Raw genomic sequence first — 20613 nt, 5'->3', positions numbered from 1 at the left:
CCTCCATACTGGTCTAAAATACTAATCATTTATCATGTAGATGACAATCTCCTTACCATTTCCATCCTCGTCCTTTTCAATACAATCTTTATTCTGCAGCCAAAGTACTCTTTTAAAATGCAGATATGGTCACATCATTTCTTGTCCTAAAAGTCTTCAATGATTTCATGGAACAGGAGGGATAAAGTATAAAATCCTTAAAAGGCCTACAAGGTTCCATGAACAAGGTTCCATGAACTTGGGTTGCTGCTAACCTCACCAATCTCATTTTCATTCCTGATACCTATGCTTCAGCCTCACAGATGGTTCCTCCTATACCCTTAGAAATCTCCCATCTCAGGGTCTTTGTTTATTTATTTATTTATTTTGGCTGCTTTGAGTCTTTGTTGCTGCACATTGGCTTTTCTCTGGTTGCAGTGAGAGGAGGCTACTCTTGGTTGCGGTGCGTGGGCTCTCATTGTGGTGGCTTCTCTTGTTGCGGAGCATGGGCTCTAGGCACGCAGGCTCAGTAGTTGTGGTGTGCAGGCTTCAGTAGTTGTGGCGTGCAGGCTTCAGTAGTTGTGGCTCATGGGCTCAGTAGTTGTGGCTCACGGCCTCTAGAGCACAGGCTCAGTAGCTGTGGCACACAGGCTTGGTTGCTCTGCGGCATGTGGGATCTTCCTGGACCAGGGCTTGAACCCATGTCCCCTGCATTGGCAGGCGGATTCTTAACCACTGTGCCACCAGGGAAGCCCAGGGTCTTTGGATCTCTATCTGCAATGATTTTCCCCACCAGCTCTGTCTGATTAATTCCGACCCACTCCTTAGGACCAAGCCTTTGTGAACGTCCCAGTTTCCCTCATCATGCCCACTCCTCATCACTTCCTCTCATAACAACCCATATTTTTCTTTCACTGAGTTTACTACAGTTAGTACTTAAATCTGTCTGTGCATTTGTTTTATTGTCATTTCCCCCAACTAGACAGGGACCTTCAAGGGAAAGGAATCACTTCTCTTTTGTTCACTTATACCCCATTGGCTAGCATGATGCTTGGCTCTGTGTCCTTGTTTCCTTGGACACTGTGCACTCACTTACCTTCCCTGTGTGTCCTTTCAGATTCGAGACGTTCTCCAGGCTGGTGGTGGAAAAAATGTGAATCACATTCCCATTGACTGCAGCAAACAGGTGACCTCCATTGCTAAAGCAACACTACCAGGAAATACAGGAAGAGAGCAAGAATGAAAGACAGAGTAGTCTATCTGGAGGTTACAGCTGAGTTCAGGGTGAAACCCTGCGTAGGATTGGGAATCAGGGAAAGGTGCAAATAGGACTGAGAAGTGGCTGACATCTTCACTTTCACTATTCCTGTAGCTCATATTGGCCAAGATGCTGACACTACCATGTGCACGAATCATGAAGGTGCTTGGATCAGAGAATAGAACACTCATTTTGTCTGCAGAAGAAGTTTCAGAACAGGGGAGCAATTCCTCAAATCACTGTCTTGATTCCACAAGTCATCTCAGGGGGAAATCTGATGGGCTATTGTCTCTCCCTGTTGCTCATTTTCCCTGGCCCCTCCCAATCGCCAAACTCACATTCCTAGCTGTGACTCCGATTCTGTGATAACTTTCTTTTTAATGCTTTAAAAAAAATTACTCCACAGTCACAGAGAGGACTGATCACAGGTGAGATCTCACATGGTTTTTTTCAGTGATATATTTTGGTGGGCATAAAAGAAAGAGGATAGAACCAACATACTCAATAAGTTTGGTGGGAGAATTGGATTTCTTTTTAAGCCACCAGAATTCTCTAAGACAGTCTGGTCCTACCTCCCCAGTTGTGCTAGTTCTTGATATTTCAACTCTGGCTTTCCAAGAAACTGGGCCTTTATCTCCAGGAGTTCTTACCTCTTTGCACCCTCTGACAGAGTATTCTTTGAAAGAACGTATATCATCAATGAGTAGATTCATAAGGCGTAGTTTGTCAGCAAACCCTACTACAATGTAGTGTCCAGATGGGTGAAGGCTGATTGTATAAGCTTCTTCTTGGTATTCCTTAAATAGTTCCAGGGTGCTGTGAAAAAGATAAATTATTGAATATAAGTCTAGCCCACTGGGTTCCTCAAGTCCTCCATTGTATCTGGTACAGATTTTTATCCTAGTGTTTGAGATACTTTAGTACTTGCAATTATTGGTGCCTCTTTTTCTAGATTTTGGTTACTTGAGGATAGTGTCCAGCAATGAGTATGGCAAGTAGGGGGACTGAATATGGGGTTGTCTAGAGATGTTGAAGGCACAGCTCCATTTAGATTTCCAAATCAGAAGTATTGCACAATTTTTTTTCCAGCAGCCCCAGCAGCTATATACAAGAGCAAAGAAGTTACGTTATGGGGCCAATCTAGGCTGGAGATTCTCAAGGAAGCTATGCCAGGAGGATAAAATCACTGGGAGCTGAAGGTGGTTGGGGCAGTGATCTGGATTCAAAGGGCGAATCAATGGTCTGGGGAGCTCTGTGGGACAAAAAGCAGGTCTAGTGGGGGTGAGGGGATAGGAAAGCTAGAAGGACACAGGAGGGTATGTAAGGACGGGAGGTATTGGGATGTTTCTTTATGTCCCACGTGCCAAGCATGGTGTCTGGCACGTAGCAAGCACTGAATAAAGTATAAAGTGATTTTCTAGCTCATGCAAGAGTGAAAAGTAAAGAGAATAAGGTAGTTTGACTGACTTGATTAAAAAAAAACTTTTCCAACTGAAAGCTTCTAAGTAATTAAAATTTCAAACCTCTAATTAAAATAATTCGCATGCAAAATTTAACAACTGAAATCGTGCATATCACAGTAGCAAAGCCTTTCATTCCTTACTTTGATTCGTAATTCCAGATGCGAACAGACCGATCCACAGAGCAGGTGGCAATGAGAGGTTTGCGGATGCAAGTAGCTAGACCGGTGATGGATGCTGAGTGTAACGGGTACATCAGATACTCAAAGTGGGCAGGCTCCCCCTGGAGAAATCATACAGAATGAGACCGGGTAGAGGAAGCAAAAGGCTGGTAATGCACTCCAGCTCTCATTACTACTTATGGATGTTAATTAGCCCAGATGCATAGAAATCAGGCTGTGGGCAAACTGCTTTAACATTATGCATATTTTCCTATACCATTATTATTTTAAAACATCATTTTAATGGCAATAAAGTATTTTATTCTATGAATATACCAGAATTTAATTTATCTATCCTTCTACTACAGGAATATTTAAGTGGTCTCTGATTTTTGTTAGTTAGGGGTAACACTAGACTAAATATTCTTACATGTAAGTCTGTGTTCCTCTCTGATTACTTCCTTAGATACTGTAGGGTAAGTGCCTGACGTTAAGCTTTTGAGTCTCAAGGCATCTATTTCAAAGGACATCCATCTTGAATAAACATATTGCCAGTTGTATGACACAGCTACCAGCCAAATAATCTGCCAGGGAATTAAGCCATCCCCACCCTTGAAGACCCCTTTTGCAGGAAGTCCTGGATAACTTAAATAACTGACTTCTTGAGTGACCCCACTTTTCTCTTCCTGTGCCCTAATTCTCACTCTCATGGCTAAATGACCATTAAATAAATAGTGAACTCGCAAAACCCTAGACACCCCACCTTCAAACCTTAATAAGTGCAGAGCCCCAGGTCCACCTCTCTCTTCACCCATGGCCTCACTGTGTGCCCTTGCGCTTGCTCTGTACCCTCCAGGACCTGTGAGTAAGAAATCTTGTTCCTCAAAGTTCCCTGATGGTTTTTGATTAAGTACATCCTACAATCACAATAAGAACCAAAGGGCCAGTCAGGCCACAGCATTGGCCCTGGTTGGGGGAGTGTATGTGGGGCCTTTGCTAGGAGTAATACAGCCCCCGGGGAGTGCCTCCGGCATTCCTAGCTGATGGAATCACCATCAGTAGGTTGGGACCCACACAACAGATGTATTTCTAGAAGTGGAATACAGGGCAAAATGGTGTGAATGATTTTCAAGATCTTAATGAGAACTCCCAAATTTCTCTGCAGAGAGACTATGTTACTCCACAAGCAGCAGCAAGGAGAGTTGGGTGAATGATTTTAAGTTAAAATTTATCCTATTGCACTGCTTGTGTAGATTCCAGGTGTCTGTCATCAGAGACATTACACGTGGGACACCTGAATGAGGGGTGATGACTGGGGAGTTTAATGAGGTGTACATACTTTGTTCACAAGCCAAGGCAAAGGCTGAGCTGGAAATCCCCTCAAATTCAGATGCTTCCCTTCTCTACTGTGTCAGAAAGAGGTGCTGGGCTGGGGTGGGGGTAGGCACAGATTATTCCCATTCTTCTCCATCTGCTTCCCCTTCTTTCTCCAATATCTTCAATCTCGCTGTCTCTACTAGTACATTTCTACTAGCTTTTTTTTTTTTCCCCTGAAGGATGAGCAAGAACTAGTGTGGGGAAGGGGACAGTATAAGAGTGCCCCAGGCAGAGGTAGGCGCATACTGAAGCCTTTTGGCAGAGGGAACATGCAGACTCATGGTGATCAGAAAGGCCAGTCCTATCAGGTGGAATGATGGGATGGGGCTGCAGAGGGCAGCCTGGGCCAGACATTGCCCAGCCCTATGCACCGAATTCAGTTCTTCTCAGAGCACCAGGAAGCCAATGAAGGATTGCAGCTGTGATGACGGTGGAGGTGGTGGAGGATGTGTATTTTGTGATAACCATGTCTGGGATTTGAAAAGATCACTCTGGCAGCCAAATAGAATATAATTCAGGGGCTGGAGGGCAGAGTGTACATGCAGATACAGGCAGGAAACTTTTCCAGCCTGGGAGAGAGAGTGGAAACACTCCCCTCCACAGAAGGCCCCACTCTCTGGTCTAGTTCTCTCCTCCCCACGCAGCCTTCCTTCTGAGAGGCCCTGCCCACCAGCAGGGAGAAAAGCTCTATGCAATGAGCTCACCCCTCCACACAGAGAAAGTAGACAGACTGGAGATCCAGCCATCAAATTAGTCCTTTCTAAGTCCTTGTGAATGAAGTCCCCCCAGGTGAAATGATAAAAATATCTTAGTTTGGGGTATACAACATAATGACTTATATATTAGCCGACAAGCTTTTAAGTACACTCAAATCCCTGTTATGTTAAAACAAAAACAATTCTCTCTTTTCCGCCATGTCTCTGCACCTCATTCTATGAGGCCAGCATTACCTGGATACCAGAAGCAGATAAAGGCATCACAAGAAAACTACAGAGCAACATCCATTATGAATGTAATTTTTTTAAATTTAATTTTATTTATTTTTTTATACAGCAGGTTCTTATTAGTTATCCATTTTATACATATTAGTGTATACATGTCAATCCCAATCTCCCAATTCATCACACCCCCACCCCCCACCCCCTGCCACTTTCCCTCCTTGGTGTCCATATGTTTGTTCTCTACATCTGTGTCTCAATTTCTGCCCTGCAAACCAGTTCATCTGTACCATTTTTCTAGGTTCCACATATAATGTGTTAATATACGATATTTGTTTTTCTCTTTCTGATTTACTTCACTCTGTATGACAGTCTCTAGATCCATCCACGTCTGTACAAATGACCCAATTTCATTCCTTTTTATGACTGAGTAATATTGCATTGTATATATGTACCACATCTTCTTTATCCATTCGTCTGTCGATGGGCATTTAGGCTGCTTCCATGACCTGGCTATTGTAAATAGTGCTGCAATGAACATTGGGGTGCATGTGTCTTTTTGAATTATGGTTTTCTCTGGGTATATGCCTAGTAGTGGGATTGCTGGGTCATATGGTAATTCTATTTTTAGTTTTTTAAGGAACCTCCATACTGTTCTCCATAGTGGCTGTATCAATTTACATTCCCACCAACAATGCAAGAGGGCTCCCTGTTCTCCACATCCTCTCCAACATTTGTTGTTGGTAGATTTTCTGATGATGGCCATTCCAACTGGTGTGAGGTGATACCTCACTGTAGTTTTGATTTGCATTTCTCTAATAATTAGTGATGTTGAGCATCTTTTCATGAGCTTCTCTGTCATCTGTATGTCTTCTTTGGAGAAACGTCTATTTAGGTCTTCTGCCCATTTTTGTATTGGGTTGTTTGTTTTCTTAATATTGAGCTGCATGAGCTGTTTATATATTTTGGACATTAATCCTTTGTCCATTGATTCATTGGCAAATATTTTCTCCCATTCTGAGGGTTGTCTTTTCGTCTTGTTTGTAGTTTCCTTTGCTGTGCAAAAACTTTTAAGTTTCATTAGGTCCCATTTGTTTATTTTTGTTTTTACTTCCATTACTCAAGGAGGTGGATCAAAAAAGATCTTGCTGTGATTTATGTCAAAGAGTGTTCTTCCTATGTTTTCCTCGAAAAGGTTTTTTTTTTTTTTTTTTCTTTTTTTTTGCAGTACGTGGGCCTCTCACTGTTGTGGCCTCTCCCGTTGTGGAGCACAGGCTCCGGACGCGCAGGCTCAGCGGCCACGGCTCACGGGCCCAGCCACTCCGCGGCATGTGGGATCTTCCCAGACCGGGGCACAAACCTGTGTCCCCTGTATCGGCAGGCAGACTCTCAACCACTGCGCCACCAGGGAAGCTCCTTTGAAAAGTTTTATATGTCCGGTCTTACATTTAGGTCTCTAATCCATTTTGAGTTTATTTTTGTGTATGGTGTTAGGGAGTATTCTAATTTCATTTTTTTACATGTAGCTGTCCAGTTTTCCCAGCACCATTTATTGAAGACACTGTCTTTTCTCCATTGTATATCCTCTCCTCCTTTGTCATAGATTAGTTGACCATAGGTGTGTGGGTTTATCTCTGGGCTTTTTATCCTGTTCCATTGATCTATATTTCTGTTTTTGTGCCAGTACCATATTGTCTTGATTACTGTAGCTTTGTAATATAGTCTGAAGTCAGGGAGCCTGATTCCTCCAGCTCTGCTTTTTTTCCGTCAAGACTGCTTTGGCTATTCGGGGTCATTTTTGTCTCCATACGTATTTTAAGATTTTTTGTTCTAGTTCTGTAAAAAATGCCATGGGTCATTGGTTAGGGATTGCATTGAATCTGTAGATTGCTTTGGGTAGTATAGTCATTTTCACAATATTGATTCTTCCAATCCAAGAACACGGTATATCTCTCCACCTGTTGGTATCATCTTTAATTTCTTTCATCAGTGTCTTATAGTTTTCTGCATACAGGTCTTTTGTCTCCCTAGGTAGGTTTATTCCTAGGTATTTTATTCTTTTTGCTGCAGTGGTAAATGGGAGTGTTTCCTTAATTTCTCTTTCAGATTTTTCATCATTAGTGTATAGGAATGCAAGAGACTTCTGTGCATTCATTTTGTATCCTGCAACTTTACCAAATTCATTGATTAGCTCTAGTAGTTTTCTGGTGGCATCTTTAGGATTATCTATGTATAGTATCTTGTCATCTGCAAACAGTGACAGTTTTACTTCTTTTCCAATTTGTATTCATTTTATTTCTTTTTCTTCTCTGATTGCCATGGCTAGTACTACTAAAACTATGTTGAATAATAGTGGTGAGAGTGGACATACTTGTCTTGCTCCTGATCTTAGAGGAAGTGCTTTCAGTTTTTCACCATTGAGAATGATGTTTGCTGTGGGTTTGTTAAATATGGCCTTTATTGTGTTGAGGTAGGTTCCCTCTATGCCCACTTTCTGGAGAGTTTTTATTATAACTGGGTGTTGAATTTTGTCAAAAGCTTTTTCTGCATCTATTGAGATGATCATACAGTTTTTATTCTTCAGTTTGTTAATATGGTGTATCACATTGATTGATTTGCATATATTGAAGAATCCTTGCATCCCTGGGATAAATCCCACTTGATCATGGTGTGTGATCCTTTTAATGTGTTGTTGGATTCCGTTTGCTAGTATTTTGTTGAGGATTTTTGCATCTATATTTATCAGTGATATTGGTCTGTAATTTTCTTTTTTTGTAGTATCTTTGTCTGGGTTTGGTATCAGGGTGATTGTGGCCTCATAGATTGAGTTTGGGAGTATTCCTTCCTCTGAAATCTTTTGGAAGAGTTTGAGAAGGATGCATGTTAGCTCTTCTCTAAATGTTTGATAGAATTCACCTGTGAAGCCATCTGGTCCTGAACTTTTGTTTGTTGGAAGATTTTTTTTTTTTTTTTTTTTTTTTGCGGTATGTGGGCCTCTCACTGTTGTGGCCTCTCCTGTTGCAGAGCACAGGCTCCAGTCGTGCAGGCTCAGCGGTCATGGCTCACGGGCCCAGCCGCTCCGTGGCATGTGGGATCTTCCCAGACCGGGACACGAACCCGTGTCCCCTGCATCGGCAGGCAGACTCTCAACCACTGCGCCACCAGGGCAGCCCTGTTGGAAGATTTTTAATCACAGTTTCAATTTCATTACTTGTGATTGGCCTGTTCATATTTTCTATTTCTTCCTGGTTCAGTCTTGGAAGGTTATACCTTTCTAAGAATTTGTCCATTTCTTCCAGGTTGTCCATTTTATTGGCATAGAGTTGCTTGTAGTAATCTCTTAGGATGCTTTGTATTTGTGCAGTGTCTGTTGTAACTTCTCCTTTTTCATTTCTAATTTTATTGATTTGAGTCCTCTCCCTCTTTTTTTGATGAGTCTGGCTAATGGTTTATCAATTTTGTTTATCTTCTCAGAAAACCAACTTTTAGTTTTATTGATCTTTGCTATTGTTTTCTTTGTTTCTCTTTCATTTATTTGTGTTCTGATTTTTATGATTTCTTTCCTTCTACTAACTTTGGGTTTTGTTTGTTCTTTTTTCTCTAGTTCCTTTAGCTGTAATGTTAGATTATTTATTTGAGATGTTTGTTGTATCCTGAGGTAGGACTGTATTGCTATAAACCTCCCTCTTAGAACTGCTTTTGCTGCATCCCATGCGTTTTGGATTGTCGTGTTTTCATTGTCATTTGTCTCTAGGTGTTTTTTGACTTCCTCTGATTTCTTCAGTGATCTCTTGGTTATTTACTAACATACTGTTTAACCTCCATGTGTTTGTGTTTTTTCCCCTGTAATTGATTTCTAATCTCATAGCGTTGTGGTCAGAAAAGATGCTTGATATGATTTCAATTTTCTTAAATTTACTGAGGCTTGATTCATGACCCAAGATATGATCTACCCTGGAGAATGTTCCATTTGCACTTGAGAAGAAAGTGTAATCTGCTGTTTTTGGAAGGAATGTCCTATAAATATCAATTAAATCTCTCTGGTCTGTTGTGTCATTTAAAGCTTGTGTTTCCTTATTAATTTTCTGTTTGGATGATCTGTCCATTGGGGTAAGTGAGGTGTTAAAAGTCCCCCACTATTATTGTGTTACTGTCGATTTCTTCTTTTATAGTTGTTAGCATTTGCCTTATGTATTGAGGTGCTCCTACGTTGGGTGCATATATATTTATAATTATTATATCTTCTTCTTGGATTGATCCCTTGATCATTATCTAGTGTCCTTCCTTGTCTCTTGTAACATTCTTTATTTGAAAGTCCATTTTGTCTTATGAGTATTGCTACTCCAGCTTTCTTTTGATTTCCATTTGCATGGAATATCTTTTTCCGTCCCCTCACTTTCAGTCTGTATATGTCCCTAGGTCTGAAGTGCATCTCTTGTAGACAGCATATATATGGGTCTTGTTTTTGTATCCATTCAGTGAGGCTGTGTCTTCTGGTTGGAGCATTTAATCCATATACGTTTAAGGTAATTATCGATATGTATGTTCCTATGACCATTTTGTTAATTGTTTTGGGTTTGTTTTTGTAGGTCCTTTTCTTCTCTTGTGTTTCCCACTTGGAGAAGTTCCTTTAGCATTTGTTGTAGAGCTGGTTTGGTGGTGCTGAATCCTCTTAGCTTTTGCTTGTCTGTAAAGCTTTTGATTTCTCCCTCAAATCTGAATGAGATCCTTGCCTGGTAGAGTAGTCTTGGTTGTAGGTTCTTCCTTTTCATCACTTTAAATATGTCATGCCACTCCCTTCTGGCTTGTAGAGTTTCTGCTGAGAAATCAGCTGTTAACCTTATGGGAGTTCCCTTGTATGTTATTTGTCATTTTTCCCTTGCTGCTTTCAATAATTTTTCTCTCTTTAATTTTTGCCAGTTTGATTACTATGTGTCTCGGCGTGTTTCTCCTTGGGTTTATCCTGTATGGGGCTCTCTGCACTTCCTGGACTTGGGTGGCTATTTCCTTTCCCATGTTAGGGAAGTTTTAAACTATAATCTCGTCAAGTATTTTCTCGGGTCCTTTCTCTCTCTCTTCTCCTTCTGGGACCTCTATAATGTGAACATTGCTGCCTTTAATGTCCCAGAGGTCTCTTAGGCTGTCTTCATTTCTTTTCATTCTTTTTTCTTTAGTCTGTTCCACAGAAGTGAATTCCACCTTTCTGTCTTCCTGGTCACTTATCTGTTCTTCTGCCTCAGTTATTCTGCTATTGATTCCTTCTAGTGTAGTTTTCATTTCAGTTATTGTATTGTTCATCTCTGTTTGTTTGTTCTTTAATTCTTCTAGGTCTTTGTTAAACATTTCTTGCATCTTCTCGATCTTTGCCTCCATTCTTTTTCTGAGGTCCTGGATCATCTTCACTATCATTATTCTGAATTCTTTTTCTGGAAGGTTGCCTACCTCCACTTCATTTAGTTGTTTTTCTGGGGTTTTATCTTGTTCCTTCATCTGGTACATAGCTCTCTGCCTTTTCATCTTGTCTATCTTTCTGTGAATGTGGTTTTTGTTCCACAGGCTGCAGGATTGTAGCTCTTCTTACTTCTGCTGTTTGTCTTCTGGTGGATGAGGCTATCTAAGAGGATTGTGCAAGTTTCCTCTTGGAAGGGACTGGTGGTGGGTAGAGCTGGCTGTTGCTCTGGTGGGCAGAGCTCAGTAAAACTTTAATCCACTTGTCTGCTAATGGGTGGGGCTGGGTTCCCTCCCTGTTGGTTGTTTAGGCTGAGGCGACCCAACACTGGAGCCTACCCAGGCTCTTTGGTGGGGCTAATGGCGGACTCTGGGAGGGCTCACACCAAGGAGTACTTCCCAGAACTTCTGCTGCCAGTGTCCTTGTCCTCACGGTGAGACAGAGCCACCCCCCGCCTCTGCAGGAGACCCTCCAACACTAGCAGGTAGGTCTGATTCAGTCTCCTGTGGGGTCACTGCTCCTTCCCGTGGGTTCCGATGCACACACTACTTTGTGTGTGCCCTCCAAGAGTGGAGCCTCTGTTTCCCCCAGTCCTGTTGAAGTCCTGCAATCAAATCCTGCTAGCCTTCGAAGTCTGATTCTCTAGGAATTCCTCCCCCCATTGTCGGACCCTCAGGTTGGGAAGCCTGACGTGTGGCTCAGAACCTTCACTCCAATAGGTGGACTTCTGTGGTATAAGTGTTCTCCAGTTTTTGAGTCACCCACCCTGCAGTTATGGGATTTGATTTTATTGTGATTGCACCCCTCCTACCATCTCACTGTGGCTTCTCCTTTGTCTTTGGATGTGGGGTATCTTTTTTGGTGAGTTCCAGTGTCTTCCTGTTGATGATTGTTCAGCAGTTAGTTGTGATTCCGGTGCTCTTGCAGGAGGGAGTGAGTGTAATTTAAAAATCAGATAAGAACAAATGTTGGCAAAAATAGAGAGAAATGAGAACACTCGTACACAGCTGATAGTAATATAAATGGTGCAGCACCTTGGAAAACTATCTGGCAGTTCCTTAAATATTGAGTTACTACGTGACCCAGGAATTCCACTCCTAGGTACACACCCAGAAGGATAAAAACATATGTCTACAGAAAAACTTGTACATAGATGTTTATAGCAGCAGTATTTATAATATCTAAAAGGTAGAAACAGCCCAAATGCTCATCAACTGATGATTAGACCAACAAAAGTGGTACAGCCATGCAATGGAATATTATTTGGCCATGAAAAGGAATGGAGTGCAAGGGACTTCCTGGTGGTCCAGTGGTAAAGAATCTGCCTTCCAATGCAGGGGACACAGGTTCAACCCCTGATTGGGGACCTAAGATCCCACGTGCTGTGAGGCAACTAAGCCCAACTACTGAGCTCACGCACCTCAAGGAGAGAGCCCACATGCCGCAAACTTCAGCGCCCACGTGCCCTGGAGCCTGCACGACAGAATTAGAGAGGGAAAACCCACATGCCACAACTAGAGAAAAGCCCGAGCACCGCAACAAAAGATCCTGCATGCCAAGCACCGCAATGAAAGATCCTGCATGCCTCAATGACCCGACGCAGCCAAAAATAAAAAAGGAGTGGAGTACTGATACATGCTACCACATGGATGAAACTTAAAAACATTGTGCTAAGTGAAAGAAGCCAGTCCCAAGAGTCCACATATTGGTATACAATGTTCAGAAAAGGCAAATCTATACACACACAAGACAGTAGTGCTTGGCTACAGCTGGGAGGGAGGCAGATGGGATGGTGGGAGCACAATAGGTAAAGGGCATTTTTTTTTTAAGGATGAAAGTGTTCCAAAATTGATGGAGGTAATGGCTGCACAACTCTGTGAATATACTAAAAACCATTGTATTGTACACTTTAAATAAGTGAACTGTATAATGAATTATAACTCAATACAGCTGTTATTTAGAAAACCACCACTACTGAGAAAGATATATTAAAATCTCTTATGATTGTAGGTGGTTTATTTTCCTTGTTGTTCTGCCAAAGTTTGCTGGATATATTTTGAGTCCATGCTATTAGGTGCATACAAATTTAAAACTAATGTCTGCTTGATGAAGTGAACCTTTTATAGGTACAAAGCGATTCTTTTTATCTTTAATACCGTTTTGTTGCAATGTCTGCAGTGTATTCATACCGGCTTCCTTTGTTATTTAAAAACAAAAAGCAATGATAAACCTTTACATATATACATCTCTGTGCACAGAAGCAGGTCTAGCCGTACATTAAATACCTGAAGTACACTTGCTTGCTGGGTTAAAGACAGGTACAATTTAAATCTGAGAGACGTCTCCAGGGTGTTCTCCAAAGAGGCTGCAGCAATCACATTCCCGGGCACCCCTCCCCCCGCCGCCCAGGGTATCGGAGCGCTCCTTACATGGACAACTTGAAATCTGAGTTTCTTTTGCTCTGTTATGAAGTGGTGAGTGAGCCTGCACTCAGGAGTTGGATTAAAAATTTCCCACATGGTGACCAGTCCCCGGGTTGGAAGGAAGCGCTGCTGGGAGACTCACCTTGCTGATCTCCGTCAGGGACATGGTGAAGCTGTAGAGCTGGTTCTTGCTGGTGCTGGCGATCAGCGTTTCCTCGGAGGGGCTGAAGCACATGCAGAGCACGTCCTGTTTGTCTGACTGACTCGGGTCATTGCTCTGTGGGTCCACAGGAATCTGCCCAAGACACAGAACAGCGGTCAGCAATGCCCTCACATTGTCAGGGTGTCCTCGGGCTTTCAGATTGTCTCAGATACTGTAGCTCATAGACTCCTGACCATGCTTCCTGGATCCTCCTCAGATGTGGAGAAGGGAGGGCTTGAGGGGCCTCCGTTTCTGTGGATTTCCTACTCACCTTTAAGTGATTAGTGGCTGAATAATAAGGCAGCAGCACAGGTGAAACTGATCCATCTGTACATCTCAGTTTGAGATCTCCCCCGCACAACCAGCGTTAGTCTAACCCCGACTCCCGCCCAGCTGTTGGGAGCCCAGTGTGGGCGCCCACCTGCACCAGGTACACAGTGTGTGCTCCAGGGCAGTAGAGGGGAAGGTGGCAGCCCTTCTACCACGTGGAGTGGGTGACAGGGCAGAAAGAAGAGAAGGGGGTCACACAGCTTCTGCAGCGGTCTCAGGGGGCCGGGAGTTCCTCGTGGACATTATGAAACTAGATTTCCTTTTCCCTGCTATTTCTCTCCTTCCACTAACAACCAAACTTATTGAAAGGCTGGTCTACACATACCATCTCCACTTCCCTACCACCCACTAAGTTACTGAAACTGTTCTCATAAATATCATCAAAGCCTGATGCCCCTGCTCAGCCCTCATCTTCTAGGCTTTTCTAGATCCTGCAGCAGTGACCTTGGCACCTTCCTCCCTAGAAGGCCCTGGCCTCCTGTGCTGCCCTGCCCCTGCCTGGAGTCCTGTCTTCCTATGTACCCCCTAACCCGTCCTCATGAAGTCTACACTCCCTGCCTCGCCAGAACAGCAAGGGCTCTGGGAAGCCCTCCCTGACCACCCTGGGCTGAGTGGGCCCTGATGTTCCCTCCATGTGCCCACAGCACCCAGGGTTCCCTCTGCTGTCACACGCATCACACTGTGTAAAGTAGAATGGGAGCCCGCAGACCGAGGACCGCATCTGTCCCCACGCCTGTCTCCTGGTGCGTGGAGCAGTGCGTGACACATAGCAGGCGCTCAGTGACTGCGCGGTGTGGCCTCACGGTCCTCCCCCAGACAGTGAGGTCCACGAGGGAAGCGCCCATGTCTGATTCACCCGCCACAGGCCACACCACAGAGCCTGGCCCATGATAGCTGCACGACGGACGTTTGTTGACTGAATGAGTGAAGGACCACACCTTCTCAGTGCCCTGCTGGATTCTCATCCTGTCTCAGTCTTGAAATTAGGAAATGCTAAGTTTTGTCCTCAGTTCTCTTTTCGGCTTTATATTTTCTCTCTCAGTGATTTTACCTAATATAAGGGTTCAGTGAAAACAATAGTAGTAAAGTAATTACAATAATAAATACTTAAAATAGTGAAAATAAAGCATTGACTATGTGCCAGATACAAGCCAAGCACTATGGGTGTGTGTGGTGGATATATCTATCTCACTCCCAAGGTCTAAACCACATATCCAACTGCTTCACTTTATCCTTGTCTCTGGTCAAATGTCAACATCCCTCAGCAAGGCCTCCCCAGGTCACTCTCTCTAGAACAGAAGCCCCTCTCGCACCCTGTCCTTTCCTGGCTTTATTTTCTTCACAGAATTGATCTCATCCAACAATCTGTTCATATTTGTTTGTTTACTTGTTGACTGAGCTCTAAGGGCAAGTCTTAGTGTGGTTACTTCTCATCTGTATCCCAGCCCCGAGCATAGAGCCTGGCACATAGTAAACACTCAATAAATATTTGTTAAATGAATAAACACACAAAAGAATGACCTGCTTTACAGGCAAAGTAAACTCACAGTGGTCCCCCCGAGTCCCCACCCACCTTGCTCTCACCTCCAGTTTTCGGGCCGTGGCATCCTTTCCCAGCATCCAGCACAGAGCCTGGGCATCTTCCCTGAGAGCTCCTTATCTCTGGCCTCCCACATCTGCTCAGGGAACGTCCTACAGACTTAACCTTCACAAAGGCTCTTTCTGCTTCCCACTGCTGTGATCCTAGACCCCACTGCCTTTTCGCTTCAGTAATAAAAAAGCCTCAGAACTGATTCCTAACGGTGGCAATAATAACTAGTATCATTTATTAAGCACAGGCACTGCATCAGTGGTTACAGAGATGTGGTTTAATTCTTTTGATAACCACAAGGGATAGGCTATTTCCTTACCGAAGAGACACAGGTTTGCTAGATTCAGCAACTCATGTGAAGTCACTCAGCCAGTAAACCTCAGAGTCAAGTCTAACTCATTCATTGTGTATTTAACCACTTCATATCCAATGCCCCCAAATCGCCCGCACCATGCATCACAGGCAGGTTACTTTTCTGAAGCATAATGCTTCTTCACTGAAAACAGGATGCCTGCCGATTTACATACACACTCCTCAGGCTGGCTTTGCCATCTTTCACCAGCCTTAGCTCCTCTTTTTCCCTTCAAGTGACTTCAGGTCCCTCCACTGGGCAACAGATGTCTCACAAACACACCACCTGCTCCCTGTCAGTGATGCCTTTGCTTAATTTTGTTCCTTTGACCTGGAATTCCTGATCTGTTTCTTCCTGTCAAATGTTATCCATCCTCTACGACCCTTCCTCAAAGATTATCCTCAAACACCTTGAAGCCTTCCTGGTTCTTCCCCAACCAGATAAGCTCTCTCTCCACAACCGTTTGTATCACTTATTCCCCAAATATTTACTGAATGCTTGCTGTGTACCAGGTAGTTTTCTTGACATTAACTATCAATATACATTATGGGAACACTGAACTTCAAAGAGAAAACAGAATTTGCCAAAGCTCTCTCCCAGGAGTCAGATCCGGATCTCCCTAATTCTATACCCCAATTCTGTGCAACCCATCCTAAAACTCCCCTCAGGACAAATGGCTTAGCCCTCAGCCCCTCTCCCCACACCAGACGCCCTGTCAGTGCTCTGCTGCCAGAGAACAAATGCCAGTTGGACCCCAGTATTGCTTCTCCCTCCCCTCCTTACCCGGATTTCCCTGCTCTCACGGTAAAACTCCTTTTCTCCCATCTTCTCAAACAGTAGAACTCTCCCTGGCCCAGCAGAGCAGGCAAATCCCTTGGAATAGGCTGCAATGGCAGACACCTGGGGCAGGGACAGCTGGCGGTGGCTGCTGGCCATCATGACCTGCTTGCAGGAAGGGACTGGGGAGGTGATTGTTGGAAATTCGATCAGGCTGGAAAAGAAGACAGCATGTAAAGATAACAGAGATGATTCCAAGGAGATGAATCCTGCTAGGGATGAGAAAGAAGGGCTGTCCTTGGGTGTGGGCGAAACTAGTGTGAGCCCCTTTCCCACGGCCCAAATGCTCCCCTTTGGCTGGGAATGCTACCCGAGCTCCATGGAAGATGGAAAGTTATGCATTTATGTGGAAGTCTCACAAACCTGTGTGGTCACTGTTTTCGTTGTTATTATCATATTCATTTTGTTGTTTGGAAGGAAAAAAGTGGCTCAGAGGGGTTGTTTCCAAGATCACAAAATTAGTAAGGGGAAGAGCTGAGACTTGTTTTTCTTTGTTGTTTGTTTTGTTTTGTTTTGTTTTTTGTTTTGGCCATGTTGCAAGGCATGTGGGATCTTAGTTCCCCGACCAGGGATTGAACCTGTGCTCCCTGCAGTGGAAGCGTCGAGTCCTAACCACTAGACCACCAGGGAAGTCCCAAGAGCTGAGATTTGAATCCAGGTTTTCATTTCCTCCCTGCCTCCCTTCTCCTTCCTCCCTTCCTTCCATTGTTTCTCTTTCATTCATTCACAGGTTTTCATTCATTCATTCATTCATTCATTCATTCATATAACATTTACTGGAGTTACGCTGTGTTAACAGCTCTGTGAAACAATGGTAAATAAGTTGACACAGTTCCTGCCCTGAGAAGCTGATGGTCTAGGGGGCATGTGACAAGGACTGTTAAGGGCGGCTAAGTAGGATAGGAGCATCCAGTCAGCAGCTAACAAGGGTTTTCTGAGGACAGTTACAGAGGAGGACCACCTATCTGAGATGAGCAGAGGCTGAGAGCTCCTAGCTGAGATGTGAAGGATAAAGAGGACTGTGTCAGGCATGTGTCTATGTCCAGGGGAGTGGGGTCGGGGTGGGGGCAGACCAAGCCCAGAAGCAGGAGAGTACACGAGGCATGTGCGGTAGACAGAGGCAAGAGCTGATGCTGCAGATGTAAAGAAGGGTCCGAGCAGCAGGGACATGTGGGCCAGGCTCAGGAGTCTGAGCTTTATTCTTGGAGCCCTGGACCCACTGAAGAATGGTGAATCCAGAAAACTGGAGGGCATATGGTCTTATTAGGAAGTTCTCAACATAATCACAATAAAAAAGGAGACGTCATTGGCATGGAGGGTGGTGAAAATGGGTGAAACCAAAGTCACTGAGGAAGAGGCATCTACAGTGTGCCATTGTGGTTGAGGGCTCAGGCTCTGGGGTCAGACAGGTCTGGGTTTGAATCCTGACCTGTCATTTAACAGTGCTGTGATACTGGGTGAGGCACTTAACCTCTTTGAGCCTCAGTTTCCTCATCTATAAAATGGGCATGATAATAATATATACTTTTTAGGGTAAGACTCAAATGAGGATATATAAAAAGTGCTTAAGGCAGTATCTAGAACACACAATGGTACTTTCCAATATGGGTGAGATACGACTGTTATTGGTTGCAGTAGAGGTAAAATAGACAGCTCTATCCTGACCCCCTACTTTAGCCCATATACTTTGTCAGATTGACCGACAACATTTCCTTGCACTTCCTTGTTGGTCTGGTGCCTCCCACTGAATTGTAAGGTCCTATGGACCTGTGTCCCCAGCACCTAGCAAGATGCCTTGCACACTGCAAGGGCTTGGTGGACATTTATTGAATTGATTCAGTAAATTAGGCAGCCAATAGAAAACATATTTTTGAAAATCTGTTGTTTTGAAGACTAGTCATACTAAAACGTTTTTAAAATGAGGTTAGTTATAAAAGTAAAAAGGATTGTATCTAGGTTACGGTCATAACTTTCTAATTTGTGCTTGAATATGGAAGAACACTTGAAAGGCAGAGGGAAAATGAAAAGCATTGATTTTTAAGGTAGAGGGGATAGGAGTGATTTTTAAAGAATGCTGTTTTCGGTGTAATGCTATTACCATGATGAGTATATTTCTCCAAGAGCTCCTGCCCAGAGGGCGCCGTTACCTCTCGGATTCCTGGATCACCCCCAGGTTCTTCATCTCGCTGGTGGGCTCCCTGACCATGATACTTGTCTCCCAGCGTTGATCTCCAGACTCAAAGAGGAAGAGCCGGCCTGTATCAGTGCCAACAACAATCTTGTCATCAGACACCCAGGTGTGGGCGAGATAGTTTTGGGGTTCTCCCCTCTGAAAATTAGTTTGCTTCAGGGTTCCCTGAGCAAAACGGAGAAGCTTAAACATCCCATTTCCAGTGACACAAATCTGAGCGTTATCCTGGGGATTGAAGCTCACCTGTAAAATGGGAAGGAATTAAAGAAAAAGATATATAAAACTTATAAAATAATGCTTGATGGCATTATTTCCCATTTTACTAATTACGAGTTAGCCCAGGTAGCTCATAGGATCTTTTAAACATCACTAAATCATATAATTTTAAGACCATATTTGACAAGAGGACAGATCTATATCCATTATATTTGTACAGCCCATGAGTCTTTAACCTAGGAAACCTTCAAAAGTCATCTGACAAAGGCCAAAAAGCAAGATGAGCAGGTCTTGACAATCACCAAACTCTGTGCCAGCAAAATGGAATGAAGCCTCACCTGGAAGCAGAAAATGAGGGTTTGGCAGGTTTATGTGCCTTGTTCAGGGCGAAGGAACCACATGTCAGGGACTAAACTTCCTTTATCTCTACCCTCATCCCAATGCGCAGTCATGGGCAGTCAACCTGTCACCTCCACTGGATGGTGAGCACCTGGTGGGGCTGTGGCTTTTTCATCTCTGTATCCTCAGTGCCGGGTTCAGAGCAGGCATCCAATGAATGTTTCCTGGATCAGTTTCAGAGGAGGTGCTCCCTGCTCTGAATAGGATGCCATATCATGCCTTACTGTGACCTGGGTGAAATAATCTTCAGGCTCTACCTGCCTTTGCTCTGATTCCATGATCAGCAAGCAAACTTCTGACTACTAATTTCATCTCCCAAGGACTCTGTTACCAGGGAGGAAATACACTGGATAAATGCTGTGTGTTCTGGTTGTGACATGCTGGTTCACAAGCCAGACTCTTGTGAGAATAACAGAGTCTGTGCCCGAGATGCTGACTAGCCAATATCTCTGAACGTGAACAGAACTGAGTGCTTGCACTTGGAAAACTGAGCACTAGGTCCTAGACCAGGTTGACTGCTCCAAGAAAAGCCTCCTTAGGCCCCAACCAGCCTCCCAACACATCCTCTTCATTTTGCCCTCAAACCACAATAGAAACTTCTGCTCCCCACATAAGTGCGATTTCATGGACAGCTTCCTAAAGACCTACCACTTCACACCACCTTCCTGAAGTCTTCCCACTGTCCTGCAATGCTGCCCGGAAGAGGCCAGGATCAGGGAGAGACAGCAAATTTGATCAACCTGCCTCTGGGCTTGACCTGGGACCAGAAAGCAGTTCTGGGCCAAAGTGAAGAACACAGCCCCTGGAGTGAGGGAGTCCTGGCCCTGCTAAGTTCTTGGAGCCTCAGTTCCTTCATCTTTAAAACAGAGACAATAATTATGCGTACCTTATATGGTGTTGTGAGGCAAATTTTAAAATGCATTTTAAGAAATTAGTACTATTCCTGACACACAGAAAGCATTCAATGAGGGACAGCTTGTACTATGTTTTAATAATTTGCACCATACTTGTCATGCTGGGTGGTACCTGGTAGACAGCATTTTTCTGAGTATCAGTTCTAACGATGGCCATTACTTTTTGTTTTTTCCACAGCCAATAGACAAGGTTTGACTCTGGAGGTGAGGTCTGGGTCAAGAGGTATTCAGAGTCTGGAGAAAAAGCCATGCAAATGAACTTCTGAACTGGGAAGTCAAAATTATTAAGGACTTTGCACTTTCGGCAAGGAACGGCTGACAGTTCATAAATGGTGATGACGGGTTTTTCTTGCACAGTCTCGGAGATAGCGAGGTATCGCCGATTGGGACTGATGGACAAGGCCAACATGCCCTGACTCTTGTCTGAGCCTGCAAACAAAGGAGAGGAGCTGGTGAGGGGAGATTATGCATTCACCAAGATTCAGCATGAACCAGGCACCGTGGTGGGCACTGCCGAGGCAACAGGAGAAAAGTGC

General features: G+C 43.9%; 1 protein-coding gene across 1 annotated transcript in view; it reads right to left on the bottom strand.

Annotated features, from left to right (window-relative positions):
- CFAP57 (cilia and flagella associated protein 57) overlaps nucleotides 1–20613 on the bottom strand; it is a 75475-nt gene that overhangs the window by 48688 nt on the left and 6174 nt on the right. Inside the window, exons 2-8 of the mRNA XM_060082894.1 lie at nucleotides 20190–20506; nucleotides 18505–18791; nucleotides 16304–16511; nucleotides 13188–13340; nucleotides 2841–2980; nucleotides 1888–2053; nucleotides 1076–1189 (exon numbers count right to left, since the gene is read on the bottom strand). Coding sequence (XP_059938877.1) covers nucleotides 1076–1189; nucleotides 1888–2053; nucleotides 2841–2980; nucleotides 13188–13340; nucleotides 16304–16511; nucleotides 18505–18791; nucleotides 20190–20506 — 1385 coding nt within the window. The remainder of the gene's footprint in view (nucleotides 1–1075; nucleotides 1190–1887; nucleotides 2054–2840; nucleotides 2981–13187; nucleotides 13341–16303; nucleotides 16512–18504; nucleotides 18792–20189; nucleotides 20507–20613) is intronic.

Source organism: Mesoplodon densirostris, chromosome 2, assembly GCF_025265405.1.
Source record: "Mesoplodon densirostris isolate mMesDen1 chromosome 2, mMesDen1 primary haplotype, whole genome shotgun sequence".
NCBI lineage: Eukaryota > Metazoa > Chordata > Mammalia > Artiodactyla > Ziphiidae > Mesoplodon > Mesoplodon densirostris.
Note: the sequence above shows the minus strand (reverse complement) of the source record. Positions and strands in the feature narration are given on the sequence as shown.